This window comes from Paroedura picta, chromosome 13, assembly GCF_049243985.1.
Source record: "Paroedura picta isolate Pp20150507F chromosome 13, Ppicta_v3.0, whole genome shotgun sequence".
Taxonomy (NCBI): Eukaryota; Metazoa; Chordata; class Lepidosauria; order Squamata; family Gekkonidae; genus Paroedura; species Paroedura picta.
Genome location: NC_135381.1, coordinates 49,225,520 through 49,247,384, shown reverse-complemented (window position 1 = coordinate 49,247,384; position 21,865 = coordinate 49,225,520). Strand labels below are relative to the sequence as shown.

The window sequence follows — 21,865 nt, the reverse complement described above, 5'->3', positions numbered from 1 at the left end:
AGACCTCCTTATCCAGTGACGCCTCCAGATGCAGGGGCTTATCAGACATCATAAATTGCTTAGTGATCTCAGACACTGGTGCAGGGCCTGGGTTTGTGGGTGCAAACTGGACCTTTCTTACCACCAAACGAACTGAATTCCTGTACAGAAAAGAAAACATCTCATCATATCTGCACATATGAATGTGACCCAAAGTCTTTGATACTAGGAATGCTTTTTTGGCTTTCCAAACAATATAATGAGGTACAAATCTTCCAATCACAATAACCCTGTAATGTGCAGGTACCTCATGATGATCCTGAGACCTCTACACCGTAGAGGTTCACCTTCTATGAGGCTGGTAGAATGTGGGTAAAAAGACTTCCCATTCTGGCATTGGTTCTACTCCAAACTTTCTTCCATTGCATGAAATATGAAACAACTGGATGTTTTCTTCAACTGCAGGCACAGCATTATTACATTTTCTTGCTCCACTCCTTCTCTCCACATCCTTCCTTCCTATACATGTCCTTCCCATTCATCTCCAATCATCTGCCAGTTGGCTTTACTGGCCTCCGTATTCTGGTTTGAAATAAACTCCCATCCCATTTCTCTCCTTGCTGGATCATAGAATCATAGAGTTGGAGAATATTCTCAGCTTTCTGCGAGTAATAAATTTGGTGAGTGTGGGACGGGGAGGGCTTGCTCTATGTGAGTGTGTGCGTGGGGGGGGTATGTCTGGTTGGCACAAGGCGGCCAAGTCAGGGGGGAAATGCTGCTGGTGCTTGGAGGGAGTGCTCACACTGTTGACTCACACTGTTGACTCACATTCATGAGATATGCCATAATCCAAACCTTCCTGTCCTTTTGGGGCCAGTCCTACAATCTTCTTTTGTCCCTGGGAGGATTCTTTCTCTGGAAAAACTATGAAGAAGTGATAACTAGGCATTAATTCTAAGCTACCGCATGGGAAACTCGGATTTTGCAAAGAAAATGTTGGTTTATCTCAAGTAAATATTATTATTGAATAAGTCTTGATTTGATTTATATTTACATCATCATCACTAATCTCTAAAGAATATAAAGATGAAGTGGAATGCAGACAACTCACTCCTTACCTAACTGGCCCTCTTGGGGGTGTGCTGACAATAGCAGTTTCCCAATGAGGGCCAATCATAAGGCTTATCCTTATGATGTTCTGATGGATAAGTTGACGGACTGCAACCTGGATTTTCATATAGTTAAGTGGATAGGGAGTTGGTTAAAGAACCACACTCAAAGAGTTGTTGTCGATGGTGTTTCATCAGACTGGAGGGAGGTGAGTAGTGGGGTGCCTCAGGGCTCGGTGCTCGGCCCGGTACTTTTTAACATATTTATTAATGATCTAGATGAGGGGGTGGAGGGACTACTCATCAAGTTTGCAGATGACACCAAATGGGGAGGACTGGCAAATACTCCGGAAGATAGAGACAGAGTTCAACGAGATCTGAACACAATGGAAAAATGGGCAAATGAGAACAAGATGCAATTTAATAAAGATAAGTGTAAAGTTCTGCATCTGGGTCAGAAAAATGAAAAGCATGCCTACTGGATGGGGGATACGCTTCTAGGTAGCACTGTGTGTGAATGAGACCTTGGGGTACTTGTGGATTGTAAACTAAACATGACCAGGCAGTGTGATGCAGCGGTAAAAAAGGCAAATGCCATTTTGGGCTGTATCAACAGAGGCATCACATCAAAGTCACAAGATGTCATAGTCCCATTGTATACGGCACTGGTCAGACCACACCTGGAGTACTGTGTGCAGTTCTGGAGGCCTCACTTCAAGAAGGACGTAGATAAAATTGAAAGTGTACAGAGGAGAGCGACGAGGATGATCTGGGGCCAAGGGACCAAGCCCTATGAAGATAGATTAAGGGACTTGGGAATGTTCAGCCTGGAGAAAAGGAGGTTGAGAGGGGACATGATAGCCCTCTTTAAGTATTTGAAAGGTTGTCACTTGGAGGACGGCAGGATGCTGGTTCTGTTGGCTGCAGAGGAGAGGACACGCAGTAATGGGTTTAAACTTCAAGTACAATGATATAGGCTAGATATCAGGAAAAAAAAAATTCACAGTCAGAGTAGTTCAGCAGTGGAATAGGCTGCCTAAGGAGGTGGTGAGCTCACCCTCACTGGCAGTCTTCAAGCAAAGGTTGGATACACACTTTTCTTGGATGCTTTAGGATGCTTAGGGCTGATCCTGCGTTGAGCAGGGGGTTGGACTAGATGGCCTGTATGGCCCTTTCTAACTCTATGATTCTATGATTCTATGATTCTATGATTATCCATCTTCCTCAGTTGCAATGTATGGCTGTGAAAGTTGGACCATAAGGAAGGTCGAGTGTCAAAGAATTGAACTCTGGTGCTGGAGAAGACTCTTGCAAGTCCCTTGGACTGCAAGGCGAACAAACCGGTCAGTCCAGGGAATGGTAGAGGACAGGAAGGCCTGGAGGATCATTGTCCATGGGGTCGCGATGGGTCGGACATGACTTCGCACCTAACAACAACAATCTTCCTCTTCCACTTCCTGCTACTTACTGGGTGGAACAGCTGCCAGCCTCTCTGACAGGCCCTGTTGCTTTTATGTTGCCCCATTCTCAGACTCTTACCACCCTCTGTCTCCCCCAGGCAATGGAGGGAAGCTAGCTGCCTCCTGTGTTGGTCTCAAGTTTCAGCTCTCTGCTGGAAGGAAGCACAGACAAGCTGATAGGAAGGCAGAGAGAATCAAATTTTCTGAAAAAGAATACCAAGGGATAGATAGAATGCAATGAATATCTTAACAGTCCAGTGAATCAAGAGTTCATTCAGGCAGTCCAAGGGCATCAGGTGTCCCAGTCTCAAGTTAATATTGGCTGTCAGTAGCCTATCAGTTGTTACTCTGTGATGACCCATAGTTTTTTGCAGTCAGCAACTGTCTTGCTAACATGGTGTGGTGCCTTTTAGACTGAAACTGTCTTCAAGCACATAGCTGGCATTGCTTAATTGACCCAGGTGAACCAGGTGATCTGACAAGCCAGGGAGATGCAGCTGGAGGCTGGGCAGAGGAATGAGGAACTTCTGCAACAACTTTGGAATCTAAATGTAGTTTGTCTGCAGCTCCATTCCCTCCTACTGGTCAGAGCTCTCTGACTGTTGAACATCTGGATGGGGTAAATTCACATCCAGCTGAGCCTTGGGGGAAGCTGGGAGCTCCCAGCAAGGCTTTTCCTCTGAGGAGCCCTCACTAATAGGACCTGAGCTTACAATGCTTCCCCAGGGAGATGGCCATGTGTTATTTGCTTTTCCCCACCCACCTGCTCCTCAGAGGGGCTGGGGGGATCTAGTAGCCTTTCCCACCTAGCCTGGCCATTGGGAGATGTGGGGAGATGGAAAGAGTAAGTTCACACCCCCTCCCAAGCCTTCCCTGCCCATCTTACCCTTTGAGGCAAGTGCGGGATGGGTGCAAAAAAGGCAGCCCATCCCTTATGGACTTCCTAGAGCAGCCTGGGGGTGGGTGGGAAGGAGGGAGCCCACATGGCCTTCCCCATTGGCATTTGGGAGATGTGGAAGGAGGGGTGGGAAAGAGGTAGCCGTCTTACAGCCTTCCCTGCCTGGCTCAGCCTTTAGGAAATGGGGTAGGAGGAACATGACAGCCTATCCCCCCCTGAGAGCCAGTTTGGTGTAGTGGTTAGGAGTGTGGACTTCTAATCTGGCATGCCAGGTTCGATTCTGCACTCCCCCACATGCAACCAGCTGGGTGACCTTGGGCTCGCCACGGCACTGATAAAACTGTTCTGACCAAGCTGTGATATCAGGGCTCTCTCAGCCTCACCCACCCCACAGGGTGTCTGTTGTGGGGAGAGGAAACGGAAGGCGACTGTAAGCCACTTTGAGCCTCCTTTGGGTAGGGGAAAGCGGCATATAAGAACCAACTCTTCTTCTTCCTGGCCTGGCCTTTGGAAGATGTTGGGTTGAATGGGAAGGTGGGGACAGTGGTGACCCTTGTAGGCATGGTTGTATGATGGTGGCTGTAGGAGGGCCAGTACCCTTTCCAACAGCTGGCTGTTTATGAAGGAGGAGTCGGGAATCAAACTCAGCTCTTGTTCTGTCCAGCCAGGCAGCTTTTGGCTGGAGTACTGAGAAACAGGAGATATTCTCCCCTGTTGCTTTAAGAGAAAGGATGCTGGGTACTGTAGTAGGCTTGCTCTTTCCTGTGTTCCTCAAATGCGATTGGAACTTAAGCCCAATTTCCTGGTAATAGCCAAGGCAGGAAAATACCCCTTCCTCTTTCTTTCCAAACTCTTTGTTAGTCTTCAGCCATACCCAGCAGATGGACGCCTCACTCTTTTTCACCTACCCAAACTTATAAAGAATCACTTTTCCCTTAGAAGAACCTTTGCAATCGTGTAAGTGATGCCTAATTAAAGTTACCTAAAAACGTTTGGTTTGAGTTGAACACTTTCTGGAAGCAGCTCTGCAGCCACCTGAGCTGTGGGACGGAAGAGTGATAAAGAGTGTTCCTTTCTGTCTGCTGAGCAAAGTAAAGGAGTATTTCCAGCAACCAGCAACTATTGGGAAGGAGGAATGCACTTTCAGTCTGTTGTGCATCCAGAGACTCTCTTAAAGCAATCCCAAACTGCCTTGAAGGAGAAAGAAAATGCATCTTTGTCTCTGTGCTTGCAAAAGGAACTGATTTAGTCTAAGGTACTGTGTTTCCATTCTCCTGTGCTCTGCTATCTGCTGCCCCTGTTTGCCAAATTTACATTTCAAAGGACTGATTCAGCCAGCTACTGCTCCTTAATGCTTACCTCTGCATGCAAATCTTATGGGTCTGCCTAAAATCCAGCCTTAAAGGACTGCTTTCTATATAGAGTACACAGGGAAATCGCCTCGGAGCTAGGCAAAAGCCCCTTCCTCTCAGAAGCAGCCTGAGTCACTGAAAACAACGCACACTCATAGCTCTCTGCAAGCTGCCAGCAAGCTTCTCCCCCAAGTGACAGAAGATGGCCGGATCCTCAGACCATGCAAAACAGCCTCCCCCAGATTCAATACAGGAGGACAGGCAAAACAGTGATCCTGATGCAATGCCAGATGTACCTGCATTGGACCAAAACCCATCAGCCCCTCTAGTAGAGGGCACTGTTTAGGTAGGGGCGGCCCCCTATGCCTTGCGAGACACCCGGTCTCCTATGGCCATTATGGAAAAGTACCTCATAGAGGAGGTTAGCAAGCTCAACGTACGCCATGAATCCACATGGTCAGCGCTAGAAATCCTGTGCAGCAACGCAGAGACCACTTCTGACTCCCTGCATCATGTAAAAAGGGTGTTAGAAGAGCGTTTCAAGAAGGGAAAGCAGCTAGAGGAGAAACTTCTCTCCATGTTACATCGAATGAAAGACCCGTATGCTCACGAAAAGGCGGAAGACATCCAGGTGAGGAACCAAGCGCACACAGTAGCTTATGAAAAAGCCTTGGAGACCTTCTTCAATCGTATGCAGCTGGCAGGCATGGACTAGGCAGCTTCCCCACGGCGAAGCGCACCATCCTTGCATCATTCCAGGTCAGCATCTTACCATTTGAAACCTGCATCCTCTCAACCTGCTTCATCACAACATTAATCGACTTCAAGAGTTGTGCTGTCTCATCATTCAAAGTCAAAGTACACTGAACGCTCAAGCAATGCAAGCCGCACATCACAAAGTTCCAGGACCTCATCCCTGGCAGATGAGCAGTGCGAGCCAAGACGGATGTCGCAGTGGCAATGGTGAAAGCCCAAAAGGCACAAGAGGAAGAGGTGCCGGCGGTAACAGAGCTGCCGGCGGTAAAAGCCCAAAAGGCACGAGAGATGATTGCAAGGGAGCAAGAAGAAGAAACTCTTCGGGCCAAGTTGGAAACGCTCAAGTGCTGGCAGGAAGCCGCAGAGCACGAAGCTTGTGCCATGGTTCTAGACAAGGAACTCCAAAAAAGGAATCCAGACTTCGACCCTTCAGGAATAGCAGAGGAAGAGTCTGGAGTATGTGCAGTTTCAGAACCTCCTTAAGAGTAGTAATGAGATGAAACTGGAATCACCTCCAACTGGCAAAGCTCAGATAACAATCCCAATGACCTCGCCTCCTATCAGAGCTCATCAAACCTCAGCAGTCCAGTTCCACGCAAGTGCCAAGGAGTTCATACCTAGAACTGCAGAGATTTCCCAACCTTTCGTGCTAGCAGCCTCGTCCTGCTCCTCTTCGGAATGGACATTCCAGACCTGCTGGTATGTCTAGCACACAGCGGGGCGCTGCCTCACCTTGCACCCACATACCCAGCTGTCACGTCTATGCATCCAGTTGGGACTCTCCAATCAAATGGGCTACCACTGCAAGTACCTGAAGACTACAGCTTTCCTCTGTCATCATCCACTCATGCACCAGCACCTACCCTACCACCGGTCACATCTGTAAGCAACCCACCTGGGACTACACAACAAGTCTGTGCACATGGTTGCATTGTCCCTCCTCCTGGCATCATGGGAACCATCCCTGCGGCTGCTACTAACCCTCCCCCCAGTGAATGACTAGAGACGAAGTTAACCATCTGTTGGGAAAGGATGGACTTGGAGAAGATTGGTTTACAGAAGTTCAACGATAAAGGAGATGACTACATAATGTGGAAGCACACCTTCAAAACAGCCATCAATGACAAGGACCTGCGCGCAGATGAAGAGCTTACCCTATTGATGTCTTGGTTAGGAACGGAATCTGCTGATGACGTAAAGGGCATTTATAGGGCTAACCTGGCAGATCCTGTATCTGCTCTGGAGCTGGCCTGGACTCAACTGGACTGGTGATACGGTACGTCGGTGGGGGTGGAAACCTCACTTCCTCAACAGTTACGCAACTTTCCCAAGTTGGGTCCCAAGGAAACCTATAGTTTCTGGAAGTTATCAACCCTGCTCATTGAGACAGCAAGGGCAAAGGCTGGCCCTGCCCTACCAGGACTTGCATGCCTTGATCAATTTTCATCGCAATTACCAATTATCAAGAAGCTACCTGACGATTTGGACCGCAAGTGGCTCGCAAAGATCACCAAGTATGGAAAAGCGAATGGTAACCAGTACCCACCTTTTTCTGTCTTTGTTGACTTTGTTGCTGAACATGCTAACTCATGCTCCACTCCATACTGGCATGCAGTCATGGATGTCCAAGATGACGGGTCAGACAACAGGGTTAAATCGTGTCTGTCAGTAAGACTGATGTCTCCGGGTTAACAGTAGGGTGTGGAGACACCCAGTCAGCAGAACAGGTGGAATCAGAGGCCAGAGGGATGAAGAAAAAGTCGACTTGTCCCTTTCACAAAACCTCACATGCCCTGAACAAGTGCAGAGAGTTCAGAGCACAATCTCTGGAGCAACGCAAGGCCTTGCTTAAAGAGTACAGGTTCTGCTTCAAGTGCTGTGACTCCAACTCACATATGGCGAGGGACTGCAGTGCCGCCGTCAAGTGTCTCATATGCGACAGCGACAGGCATCCAGCCGCTCTGCGTCCACCAGACTCTGCCTCACCACAACGGCCTTCCAGCCCTTCTGCCACGACAGAGGCTCAGACCAGCCCTGGGACAACTCCGGAAACCACCGTTAGCACCCATTGCCTAAAGGTCTGCGACACCACTCTTCATCAGAGATCTTGCCATCGGATCTGCTTGGCCAAGGTCTATCCTGTCAACCAGCCAGAGCAGGCCATAAAAATGTACGTGATCCTTGATGGCCAAAGCACTCACTCACTTGCAAGTCCTGCCTTCTTCAAACTCTTCGGAATCAAAGGCAAAGAGACACCTTACTCTCTGAGAACGTGCACTGGAGTCCAGAGCATGGCTGGGAGGAGAGCCGTTGGGTTTGAGATCGAGGCATTCGATGGGAATGTTCGGTTCCGTCTACCACCACTGTTAGAATGTGACACACTCCCAGACGATCGCAACCAGATCCCTACACCTGAAGTAGCGAGCTATCATCCTCACCTGAGGCAAGTTGCAAAAGACATTCCTGCTCTGGATCCTGAAGCAGACGTCCTGCTCCTCCTCGGAACGGACATTCCAGACCTGCTGGTATGTCTAGAACAAGTGACTGGCCCACGGGGCAGCCCACATGCCCAGAGGTTAGAGCTTGGATGGGTCGTCATCGGGAACATGCATGAGAACCGTTGGAAGACACCGACTCAGGCAAGTGCTCTCACGGCAACTTTCCCAAAAAGGGTTCACACACCCAATGTCAACCCATGTCTGGAACGCTTTGCCCCACTTCCAAAGGAACCTGAATCTGCCTTGGGAGCTACAGTATTCCAGACAACCTTGGAGAACAACAATGCAGCCATGTCCATAGAAGACAAACCGTGACTGCTACCAAAAACTATAAACCCCTACCTTCCGATCAGAAGGCAAACTGGGAGAAACAGAGTAGCTCCCTCAGCACCTCAGGAGACGTTGACCTACATTGCACCTGTATTCCTGTGTCACCTACCCCAACTCTGCACAGAAAACTACACATCTCTTCTGAAACACTCGTCGAGACGACAACATTGGCTGTGCCTATCGGAGCCTACGGCGGGGAGGAAGCCTTTCACACCAAAGTCATTGAAAACAGAAAGCCTATCAAAATGACACCAGCTGCCTCATTGACTCAGAAGTCAAGAGTCCGGACAACACCTTCAGATGTATATGTTTTACAGACTGTTTTATGTAAGGTTCTTTGTTATAATGTAAACCGCCCTGAGCCTCCAGGGAGGGCGGTATAGAAGTATGATAAATAAATAAATAAAATAGAACCGACGGTTTGAAAAAAACAGCTGATGAAAACACAACTCAGCCAACAATACATCAAATGCGAATTCAATGTCCGGAAGTTAATCAACAGGAGGGGCAGAGAAGAAGAAGAAGAAGAAGAAGAAGAGTTGGTTCTTATATGCCGCTTTTCCCTACCCGAAGGAGGCTCAAAGCGGCTTACAGTCGCCTTCCCATTCCTCTCCCCACAACAGACACCCTGTGGGGTGGGTGAGGCTGAGAGAGCCCTGATATCACTGCCCGGTCAGAGCAGTTTTATCAGTGCCGTGGCGAGCCCAAGGTCACCCAGCTGGTTGCATGTGGGGGAGTGCAGAATCGAACCTGGCATGCCAGATTAGAAGTCGGCACTCCTAACCACTACACCAAACTGGCTCTCAGAGAGCTAGGGACGTTAAAATCAAAAGCACCTTGGAAGAACTTGGGAAAACAGATTTAAGGAAGGAAAGCACCAAAAACCTGGAAGTCTATTTAGAGCAGGAAGTGATTTGGATCAACAAAATAAACAGAGTCTATTCAAAGGCGACAGCACGCAGGAAGCTATCAGGAGATATCTCTGTGCGACTAGAGGAAGAGATCCGGATTGACAAAGTATAAAGAGCCTACTTAAAGGCGACTGCAAGCAAGAATCAAGCAAGAGACTTCTTTGGCCCTGACAGGAAGGCAACCAGAAATACTCTATGCAGGAACCATCAGGCGACATTATGGAAAAGAACACAATTTCATTTTCTGCGACCACCTGAAGAATGTGATGAACAGTGGAGCACTCTCTTGGCTTCCTGTGGGAAAGACAGCAGCAGTAACTCTTAGGTCAGGGCCAATATATGAAGGGAACTGACTTTATATTACCTAAGACAATAATAGAATATATTCTTATAATAGATTATACTCTCATATGTATCAATAATTACTCTGCTAAGAAAGATGGTAATAACTTCTAGATCAGGATCAATATGTGATGGGAACTGAATATGTATGCTAATATGTATGCTAAAAGAGGATGGCAAACTATACTTCATAGGTATTAACAAGACAGCAGCAGTAACTCTTAGGTCAGGGCCAATATATGAAGGGGACTGACTTTATATCACCTAAGATAATAATAGAATATATTCTTATAACAGATTATACTCTCATATGTATTAACAATTTTTTCGCTAAGAAAGATGGTAAAAACTAGATTAGGATTAATATGCTATGGGAACTGAATATGTATGTTAAAAGAGGATGGCAAACCATATCAGCTGGTCACTTTTTCTCTTTTACTGTTCTGTAAATGCTTTATATAATAATAAATAATAAAATTATATTAAAAAAAAAGAAAGCTCATGCCTTGAATACTTCTTTGTTGGTCTTAAAGGTGCCATTGACTCAAATTTTGTTGTGCTACTTCAGACTAACATGGCTATCCACGTGAATCAAACAGCAGAATGTTTGTTATGAAATGAAGGAATGAGATTACCTCTTATGAATTTTATCTTCCAAGTTTTCAGCACAAAATCCTTTAACCTGAAAGTCCACACCACAAGGCTAAGAAAAACATATACAAATAAAGGTTACAAATGTTTTGAGACAAATAATTCCTCATGTTCTAAGAACCTGCAATCACACATATGTCAGATCTTGAGAACTAATGGACAGGACTAGTTAAAACCTATAATCTGAGCCCAGGGCAGAGTCTGCACGTACTTTCTTTATTCCATTGTCAATCCTGTTGAATTCAGATCGCTTTGAACTCGATTCTTCCTCCCCCCCTCCCCATTGAAACAGGAAAGTCTTCTGCACGTGGTTAGGGAGGCTCAGAAGGTGGGGAGGATCCAAGCCTCTTTCTTTTCTTGAAGGGTTGGGGGAGAGGAGCCAGGCAGGGAGCCTCTTTCTTTTCTTGGAGGGGAGGGGGAGAGGATCGAAAAAGGCAGAGGAGGGAGGAAAAATCCAGGACCGACAGAAGTTGAGAGAAATTAGGGGCTTCTCCTTTAAGGCAAGCATGTCACATGACCAGGTGTAGCCTATCAGAGGTTCTCTACCACGGAGCTTTCTTTCCCAATCCAGAGCTTTCTTTCCCAAGCTGGATATTCAGGCTTAAAAGCCATCTGAGATATCGCACAATAAAGGTAGGGTCACTCCGGATCAATCCTTCTTGCTGCAGAAGGAAAATTAAAATCGCCCAAAATCCAAACGGAAATCACATTCTGTGTAGAGGGCAGGGACTGAATCGATCTGGGGTTGGAATAAAAGCTCTGTGCAGTTTACACCCAGGTAACCAACAATTTTTAATTCTCAATATCTTTGCCAAATTTTACTTTACAGGATTTGGACAGTGATTAGGAAACCATCAAATTATTTAGTATCAATCAATCTTTATTTTATGGTCATTCAGACCAAAATTACAATTAATTAGTTAAAATATCTGGTCCAGTTCCACCCAGAAACTCCTAAACCTAATAATCTCCAGTTTTTGCTTTCATATTAAATGGAAACAAAAGTAGGAGTCGGTAAGTCTCAAAGGGGAACAATTCTAATGGTGTAGTGCTATCTCTGGAAAAGAATGTGTTCATGTTGTTTCCTTCCTCACCTCTGTGCCCACCTGACACACCAGTATATTAATTCTGCAGCTACAATTTTAAAAACAGCTCCTAAATCATGGTGGAATGTCACTTGTGACATGTGGGAGATAGTGTCCAAAGTTTTTAATTATCTGTTCACAATTACCTTATCACAGCTTTGCAGAAAGCACCTTCCATTTAAATGCTTGTGGTTCGGGTTATGCACATGCAATTTAGCATTAGTTCATTGAAAGAAAGGGAACAGAAAGGAATACAGGCAAAGGGGGCAATCCTGATGTGGAAATTACAGGACTTTTTTTGAAACTGACATGTTGTTGTGAAGTCCTATTTTTTTATATTGCCGAGCACTATTATTATTTCATTTCTAGACCACCTCTCTCATTGGGCTCAAGGTAGAATCAGAATTCTTTTATTGGCATATATAAGACAACATAGTAAAAAAATATAGACATTTAAAGGGTTACAGAATTCATGAAATGATTATAACTTAGAATAGCCAACAATATTTTGGCTACCATCCCAATAAATGCAGGGTAAAGATAAAGGTAAAGGTATCCCCTGTGCAAGCACTGGGTCATGTCTGACCCTTGGGGTGACGCCCTCTAGCGTTTTCATGGCAGACTCAATACGGGGTGGTTTGCCAGTGCCTTCCCCAGTCATTACCGTTTACCCCCCAGCAAGCTGGGTACTCATTTTACCGACCTCGGAAGGATGGAAGGCTGAGTCAACCTTGAGCCGGCTGCTGGGATTGAACTCTCAGCCTCATGGGCAAAGCTTTCAGACGGCTGCCTTACCACTCTGCGCCACAAGAGGCTCTTAAATGCAGGGTATTTGTTACTTAATATTTCATTTTTGCCAATGCCATAGTGCAACTGCATATTAGCACTAATTTCCTTCTCTTACTTGCAAATTTGCTTAGTTTTCACTTTGTGATTCTCTTATTTGATCCTGCCCACTGATCTTGGCAGGTTTCAAAAGCTTGTTCTGTGTACACTGCACTCTGTCCTCCAAACAGATTGATCTAAGTGATTCTTAAGTATAGCAGTACCTCCACAGCCATTTTAATGTTAGGTTTCCAGATACTGCGAAATAGTTCCCCAAAAAACTTTGTTCACGAAAGTATTAAGAAAAAAATGTTTTCAATGCTTTAAGCTTCCTATCCCAATTTCTGTCTTTAATTTTAGTTGCATGCAACACTGAAATCCTCCCCCCCCCCACTGGGTATGTTACTATTTGCCTTGCCTCAGTCCCATTTTCAAATCAATACCAGCAGGGAATTAAATCTCATTCAGTTCGTTTTAAACTTTACCCCTGTCATTTAATTTCTTAAAAAATCCAGCTACCCAAGACTAGCAATAATCTCATATTGCTGGATTTGTGCACTTGTCCAAAAACTGTAAAATTTTAAAATGAGTGGAAAATAAGGGCTTATACATAAATGAAGAGGGGAGGATGGCAGAAGGTACAGAGTGGGCAAAATTACCTCAGTGTGGGGGGATAATTATTTTTGATGTGTGGCAAAAGGGTGGGGGAAAAACTGGGGGAATCTATGCTTTTGAATGACCATTGGCTTGGAAGCAAAAAAAAAAAAAGGGGGGGGGGAATTGGCATAGATGCACTTTCAGACCTTTTCCACATGAGGGAGAAAGGCCAAGCCAGTGCCCAGCTGGTGGTGGGGCTTATTAGGTCTGCGGGTTCAGTGAACACAGACTCCAATTCTTCAGAACAGCTCTTTTTATTTAGCAACTCCAGCAACAAATTCCAAATACCGAACAGGGAAAAACAGGCAAACTCATGCACTTTTATACCTTTCAGGCAGCCTGCTGCTGCCTCTGATTGGCCCTAAGCAGAGCAATCGGATTGGCTCTAAGCAGAGCGATCGGGTTGGACCTTAATAGGTTCCTTTGATTTGTTAGTTCCTTGGCTGGAAGAAGCCCTCATTTGCATCAGCGGCCAAATGCCCACAGACATAACAGGGCTAATCCCTGATTCCAGATGATGTTGGCATTGGGCCTGGTCAGGGCCAGACCTGGGCTGAATCAGGTCCTCATTTGCCCCATGACAGATTATTCTGGCATTCCCTTCCCTGCCACGGGTGCCACCAGGGCCTATGTCAGCCCAGGTATGTCTTGCAGGGAAGACTTGGACCTTCCAGGCCTGGCTACTTCCCCCACCCTGGGCTACATATGGAGGGACATAAAATGCCCTAGGTCAGTGGTCCTCAACCCCCGGTCCGGGGACTGGTAGCGGTCCATAGATCAGTCGGTACCTCCTCGTCCTCCTCCCCAGCTGCAGCCTCAGGGGCTGCCCTGCTGCCAGCCCACGTTTGGTGCTCTCCATCGGCCGCCATGATTGGGGTTCCCGCTCGGCATGGCATTGCGCAGCTGCTGCTGGCAGCGCCCCCCAGCGGGCAGTGGGAAGTCAGGGGTGCTGGTGGGAAAGCAAGTGGAGCAGGGGCTCAGGCAGCGGCGGTGATGTCCCTCAGCAAAAGACTACTCCCCTCCCCGGGCCTCAGTAAAATTGTCAAGCATTGACCGGCCCCCGGAGATAAAAAGGTTGGAAACCACTGCCCTAGGTGTCTCTGTGGCACTGTCAGGAACCAGGCAGAAGTCACCAGTAACGTCTGTGGTAAAAAGACTCCCGAGATCACAGGCAGAGTGTAAATCCAAAGGAAAAGTCTTAATTACACAGAGTGATACAGAAGTTTCTACTTGCAAAGTTCATAGAGCAAATGTTTTGGCAGAGGCAAAGGATCCATAAAGCCCGGGGGTACTTATACAGGGGTTCACTAAAGGAGGGGGGGGGAAATGAGGGATCGCTAAGGTGGGGAATGAAGGTTTCACAGGGGAATCATCTGGCTTGGCCTTGGATCTGCGTTGTTGCGAATGCTGAGTCTTCACTCAGACCCGCAAGGTCAAGGGAAAGCAGGAAGAGATAAGGAGTCCCCACGAGCAGCCTTGGTATGCAAAGGAGGAACTGGAGGGCGACTTATGACAATGATAACCAGCCGGGAGAGACTGAGACGGAGGTCAAAGTTGAGGCATTAATCGGGATTCATGACAGGCACTGCCTCATCTGGAGGTAGGAAGCCAGGGTAGAAAGGTGCAGAAAAACAACAGTCAAAAGGCAACTTTGTAAACAGGAGAAAAACGAACACTGAACAACAAAGAAACCTCAACAGACATGCACAGTGAAAGCAAAGGAAAATGCCTATGCATAATAGGCATCAGACAAAACAGACTATATTTACCTTCCCAGTATCATCTGGTCCTGGCTGGAGAGTGACAGAGCAGGGCAAATTGGTTGCAATCTAAGAACATGATAAACATGATTGTGATAAATAGGTGGATAGGGTAAGAAGAAGAATTTATTGAAGAATTTATTGAAGCAAACATAGAGAACAAGTATCTTCTTATTTACTAGGCTCTACCTTCAGTTAGAATTAGTTTTGCGATTAAACACCCCATGCTTTTCAAACTTTCTGCCTTAATTTAACATTCAGCATGTGTCATCTGTGCATCCCATCAGATACTATAGAAGTTGGCATGCACACAATGATATTAAACTTTGTTCTCCCTGACAATAAACTTATTGTCATGGAAGGCTGCCACATGAAAGGCGCAGCCCACCCAGCTGGGAGGCCTGTGGCCAGGCAGCTGGGGATACCAGTGGAGGCGGACACCCGCTGGTCCCCTACAAGTTGCCTCCCAATGTGAATCTTCCATGACGCAGCGGGACCTGCCCTCCTGGCTGGGAGTGAGGCGGGGACCTCGAGCACCACGGAAGCACAAGAGACGAGCAGCCGCACGGCTGGAGGCGTCCAGGATTGCTTATCCGGTCTTATGGTGCCAGCCCTCTGTTGAGGGGAGGCAATAAAAGGCTGCGGCCATTTTACTGCCAGCAGGACTTGCGTCTTCCTTCATTAGTCGCCCCTTGATAGTCAATAAACTTACAAGGAATATCAGGATTCCCTAGAACACAGTTTGGAAAATACTGATACATTATCACTTTTAGATGAGGAGTTAGATGAGTCACAAATTGGGATCAAGACTGCAGGGAGCAATATGCAGATGATACCACTCTAGTGGCAGAAAGCGAAGAGGAACTAAAGAGCCTGTTGATGCGGGTGGAGGAGGAGAGTGCAAAAGTTGGCTTGAATCGCAGCATCAAGAAAACAAAGATCATGGCATCCGGCCCTCTCAATTCCTGGCAAATAGATGGGGAAGAAATGGAGGTAGTGACAGATTTTATTTTCCTGGGCTCCAAGATCACTGCAGATGGGGACTGCAGCAAAGAAATTAAAAGACGCTTGCTCCTAGGGAGGAAAGCTATGGCAAATCTAGACAGCATCCTAAAAAGCAGAGACATCACCCTGCCAACAAAAGTGCGTTTAGTCAAGGCTATGGTATTCCCAGTTGCAATGTATGGCTGCGAAAGTTGGACCATAAGGAAGGCCAAGGGTTTTGAGGGTTTTGAACTCTGGTGCTGGAGAAGACTCTTATGAGTCCCTTGGACTGCAAGGTGAACAAACCGGTCAGTCCTAGAGGAGGTCAGCCCTGACTGCTCCTTAGAAGGCCAGATCCTGAAGATGAAATTCAAATACTTTGGCCATCTCATGAGAAGGAAGGACTCCCTGGAGAAGAGCCTAATGCTGGGAGCGCTTGAGGGCAAAAGAAGAAGGGGACGACAGAGAATGAGGTGGCTGGATGGAGTCACTGAAGCAGTAGGTACAAACTTAAATGGACTCCGGGGAATGGTAGAAGACAGGAAGGCCTGGAGGATGGGGTCCATGGGGTCACGATGGGTTGGACACGATTTCGCACCTAACAACAACAACATCACTTTTCTTCTTGGATCAATAACTGTACGTACCCAGTGAAAAAAAAATTTATGTAACAAGAAGACATTATTGAAAATGCAAGCTGACTTGAATGATAAAACAGCCCTTGAGTTGTGAGCCAAACATCCACTTTGGTGTTAGCAGCACTACCAGGGCTAATTAGCTCAAAGCAAACTAACAATGACAGGGGTAAGTTCACCCCATACCTTGCCTTGCTTAGCCTCCAATCTGGTCTAAACTGCACCCTTTGTGACATTGCGAGAGCCACTGAGGCTTTGCTCAGATTGTTCTTGGCTACCACCATGGCAGCACCCCTTAAGAATTTTCCTAGGTTATCTGGCTCATTCCATACGGCTGGGCCGCTGTTGGTGCAGTGCTGTGGAGCATTAAGCTCTGCAGTTTACTGTGTCCCCATGAGGGATGCATTTCAGTGCCAGATCCGCTCTGGTGTTGAAATGTGTCCCCCTGGGAAACAAGGCATCAGCAGAATAGTTCTGCCATGTGGTGAGGGGAGGGTTGTTGTGGTGTTTTGCAGGAAGGTGGAATTGTGTTCCAGGCAATTCCACCTTCGTGCAAAAAAAAAAAAATGAATGTCCTAGTCCGCCCTGCAGTGCAGCAAAGCACTTCAAAGCTGACTTGAGCACTCTTCCCCCCCTCCCCTGGGCCACTGTAAGGCAGGGATGGGACCACTTCACTCATAGACTCTCAGAATAATAGAGTTGGAAGGGACCTCATGGGTCATAGTGTCCTGCACTATGCTGGACACTCATATCCCAATTGCTCATCTACTGTAACCTTCCACCCCTTTGCCTTCACAGAATCAGCCTTTCCGTCAGATGGCTATCTAGCCTCTGTTTAAAAATTTCCAAAGATGGAGAACCCACCACCTCCCGTGGAAGCCTGTTCCACTGAGAAACTGCTCTGTCAGGAACTTCTTCCTGACAGGCCTTCCTGTCCTCTACCATTCCCCGGAGTCCATTTAAGTTTAGACGGAATTTCTTTTGAATTAATTTCATCTCATTCGTTCTGGTCTGTCCCTCTGGGGCAAGAGAGAACAATTCTGCCCCCATCTTCCATACTCATTGCCATGCATGCACTAATAAGGAAACACACCATTGAAAATTTTGGGCAGCCTTTGGAAGAGAGCTAATGACTGAAAACTAGATATATTCTTTCATTTAGTGACTCTGATACTTTACAGCTCTTATTTTGGAGCTTTTATTGGGTGCTGTACATATTCTATATGTGATAAGAACTGGTGTGTGTTAAAACCAGACCTTTGAAGAAAGCCCTATAAGGGCCGAAACACATGCTTCTAGTGGTTCACATAGTGCACAGCATACTGGTTTGCAATAGTTGATGGGCTGAATATGTTTTTAATCCCTAAAGTTGTTTTTTAAAAATTGTGCACAATAAAAGGAATATCATTTTAACAATAGTACAGATTTTCTACCTTTGAAGGTCCTAATTGTTACTAGTTGGGTTTTTCTGGTTTCAGTTCTATTTTGGTTTTAGTTTCTAATGTTGCCTGATGCTGCATTCTTGTTCTTGTACTCCCTAACAACCCTAGACAGCAGCAATGACCTTGACTCTAGATATTCCCTGTTGGCACTTCTTGACTTTGATTCTTCAAGGATAGATTCAAATGGGTAGCCATGTTGGTCTGAAGTAGCACAATAAAATGAGAGTCCAGTAGCACCTTTAAGACCAACAAAGATTTGTTCAAGGCGAGAGCTTTCAAGCCCTCTTCCTCAGACTAAGAACTCCCTACATGACAGTGGGAATATATAGCAAAAATTAATTCTGTTAAATTAGTAAACAGTGTCACACATCCACATACTGTCATATGATAATTCTTTGCCAAAACAGCCAATCAAACCCCTGGAATTCTGTTGTAGTTCACAAAAACATAGGAGAAATAAAACTCTGTCAGTGATCAAAGGCTCCCACCCCACCATTTTGCTGTTTGCCCCATACAAGTGAACTAATTATAGTAATTGCTAATGGCAGTTTCCAGTTGGATAGTTTCCAGTTGGATAGTACAAGTTTCCAGTTGGATAGTACAAGTTTTTCACAACAACTTCCCTACCTCAAAAGTGAATGGATAGGCATTATGTCCTAGCTTTCTCAGCAGCTTTTCTTGCAATGTAGTGAGACTCTTGGGTGCCTGGTCTGGCACAGGAGGGTACATCTGTGCACTGAGAATATAGATGTCCTTTCGGAATTTGAGTCCAATTACATCCAGGTCATCTCGGCCATAACGAAATGCACAAGTGAGAGTCACATACACTAGATCATAATAGAACAATACAAGAGGAGGAGGAGGAGGAGGAGGAGGAGGAAGGGGAGGAGGAAGAGGGCAGAGAGAATATAGAACAGAATATTAGGAAGAAGGCAGAGTTGGAGAGACGGGACAGAGAAAGGAACAAAATAATTAGTGAGTTCAGAATTAGAAGTTTCTTAACATACAATTAATCCTGGCATGGTGGAATACTGTGCATCCTAATGGGATCCCACTAAATTCAATGTGCTTAGAAGGGTAGCATTGTAAGATTTTCAAGTATGAGATGACAACCTTAGATTCAAATAATCCAAAATTATCCTTATACAAATGCTACTTCAGCCTCACATATAGTCTCTCTTGCAGGACTTTTCAAATAAAGGTTACTCAAATCAATTTTGTTGTTGTTGAAATTATATGATTGCAAAGATGTACAACTGAGGTTATCATTATTACATTCTGAAATAAATGCTTTTAAGTAACTTGAGTGAAGAATGGAAAGTTCAAAGTAGAAGCAGTGGTGGGTTTGATTCTTTTCTTTGGGTCACATCCAAAAAATCCAATTATTTGTGGGACACATTTCTAAATATTTATTTATTATTTATTTTTTAAATTTATACCCTGCCACTCCCAGTGAACTGGCTCTCAGAGGGTCACAAACACAACCCCAGTAAAAACATACAATATAATCCCATTAAAACACCCATTAAAAATCTCTATGGCGGTGTCAGTTCAAAAATCCCATAGCTCTAGCTATCTTCTAGGTATCATCTAGGTATCAGGGAGACCCCAAGTGTCGACCCCAAGTGCCATCACAATGATGGTCAGTTGTGTGGACTCTCCAAACTCTAGATCTTCTCTTCCTCATCTGCCATGGCGGCATCAGATCTTCCTGGTCTGGCCTCGACTTGACAGAAGAGCGCCCTCTTGCAGGCCCTGCAAAACACTGGACGCTCCTGCAGGGCTTCAGCTCGTGCCGGAGCTCATTCCATCAGGTTGGGGCCAGGACCGAAAAAGCCCTGGCCCTGGTCAAGGCCAACCAAACTTCCCTGGGCCCAGAATGTTCATATATTTATAAGGAAATTGTATATGTTTGGTTTTCCAACCTTTTCTGTCCTTCAGATACTCTGGATCAATCAAGACAACCCCATCTGCATGTAAATATAAGAATATCAGATTAAAAACTAAAACAGAAGCAGTATAATGTGCATTCTTACACAATTCCTGCAAAATACCCCCTCTCACCAACCCCCTTTATGGTGGAACCTGTTTGCTGCAGCTGCATTCATCCCAGGGGACACATTTCAGTGGTGGATCGGGTGCCCTACTGAAATATGTCCCCCCATGGGGACACATTTCAGCTCTGGAGCTGATCTGATGCTGAACTGTGTTCCCCATGGAGACACAGAAAGCTGAGGAGAATGCAGCTCACCAGCAATACGTCGGCAGTGCCCCGGAGTGGTGCTCCTGGTGTGCCATTGGCCAGACTTTTTTTTAAAAGTCAAACAACAAGCCACAAAAATATATACAAGCAAACAAATTTCTTTTTAAGAACAAAAAAACAGAATAGTTTTTTTTAAGAAAAGAAGCATTTTAAAACCTAGGAAATCCTTTATCACACCTATAGAATCAGGCAACAAATATATTTAAAAGGCATCTTGATGATGATGATGATGATAGTTCAATTCATTAGTCCCTGATCTTGGCATGCTGGCTTTCAGTGACTTACATAGTAATATAATAGATTGGTACAATAAGTTTAAACCAGAAAAAAAGATTTTAAAATCCAAGCACCTCAAGAAACATCAAAGAAACAACTAACAAAAGAACAAACAACTAATAAAAAACCACTAAAAAAAGATTTCAAAATCCAGTCCCCAACCCAAAAGCTAAACCACAGTAAACAAGGAATCTGCAATTTATTGGATCCACCTAATTCCAAAGAACTGAAATATGTTCCCTACAAAGACCATCCACCACAGGGGGGGGGGGGGGGGGAAAGGAAAGCCTAAGAGAAAGGAAATGCAGAAAGCAACAGATCCTGGATTTTGGGGGGTTCCTGATAAAATTGAGTGTTGTGGGGGGAGGTCTCAGTTCTGGAATCCTACATTTTCAGCCGTTACTTTTGCCATTTCTGTTAATCCCAAATTGCGCCGAATATCTTGCCTTATTACCCAATGTGAGCGTACTATGGGTCTTCCCATCCATTTTATTCCATCAACAATAAGCCTTCAAAAGAACAGTCCTCTTTATGTCCCTGAAAGTAGATCAGTTCAAATGAGATGGTGCAAATATGTAGTCCCATGGGAAAATGCTTTCCACATTTCAATCAGGTCAGCCATTTGCCTTACCTTTATCTACAGGTATATCATATAAAATGAGACTCACCTACAGCATCCACAGAGTTCACATGATCCACAAAATCTCGCTTCCCCAGGTAAATGGTTAACTAGATATCAAAAAACAGGCAGAAACCAAAAAATGAGTTACGTCACTCTGCAACTGCTTGCACATTTATTTTGCTTTATATATTAAGGTCATGCCAGTAATTTGTTTTGTTTGTGTGCCACAAGGAAATCAACTCTGCCAATTATGCCTGTCCTCAGTAAAATTGTCAAGCGTTGACCGGTCCTCAGTGATAAAAAGGCTGGGGACCACTGCTCTAAGCTATCCAAAAATGGTTGTGTGGCCTGCAGACAATTTTTATAAAGAGCTGTGCTGTAGATTTCAAACATAATGTGAGTCCACAATATATGGGATTTTGTGGACAGGGCTGCTGGTCAACAAAACAAGCCAAAATATACAAGTGATTACCCCCCATCCCAACATAAATTTCTTTATTTATTTTGTTTTAGTCCTCACTCACTTTCACTCTTGTGGCGCAGAGTGGTAAGCAGCAGAAATGCTGTCTGAAGCTCTGCCCATGAGGCTGGGAGTTCGATCCCAGCAGCTGGCTCAAGGTTGACTCAGCCTTCCATCCTTCCGAGGTCGGTAAAATGAGTACCCAGCTTGCTGGGGGGTAAACGGTAATGACTGGGGAAGGCACTGGCAAACCACCCCGTATTGAGTCTGCCATGAAAACGCTGGAGGGCGTCACCCCAAGGGTCAGACATGACTCGGTGCTTGCACAGGAGGGGAGACCTTTACCTTTACCTATTACACTTTCAGTGCCTCCTAGTGTTTTATAACATTAGGATTAATAAGGTTAATAATTAAGGTTAAAAACAACATAAAAACAAATAACACATATAAAATATCACCATACCACTATTAAAACAGCCCAAAGATGGTTAATCTCCAAATGCCAAAACAATTCTGTTTTGCATGCCCTGTGAAATTAAAATGAGCAGAGCATCTGTGTCATCTGATAGT

General features: G+C 45.4%; 1 protein-coding gene across 1 annotated transcript in view; it reads right to left on the bottom strand.

The window, feature by feature from the left end:
- Positions 1 to 21,865, bottom strand: part of ARR3 (arrestin 3) — a 90,954-nt gene that overhangs the window by 43,307 nt on the left and 25,782 nt on the right. The window contains exons 4-9 of the mRNA XM_077307992.1: positions 20,882 to 20,942; positions 19,600 to 19,644; positions 18,302 to 18,501; positions 14,623 to 14,682; positions 10,271 to 10,338; positions 5 to 140 (exon numbers count right to left, since the gene is read on the bottom strand). Of these exons, the coding sequence (XP_077164107.1) occupies positions 5 to 140; positions 10,271 to 10,338; positions 14,623 to 14,682; positions 18,302 to 18,501; positions 19,600 to 19,644; positions 20,882 to 20,942 (570 nt within the window). The remainder of the gene's footprint in view (positions 1 to 4; positions 141 to 10,270; positions 10,339 to 14,622; positions 14,683 to 18,301; positions 18,502 to 19,599; positions 19,645 to 20,881; positions 20,943 to 21,865) is intronic.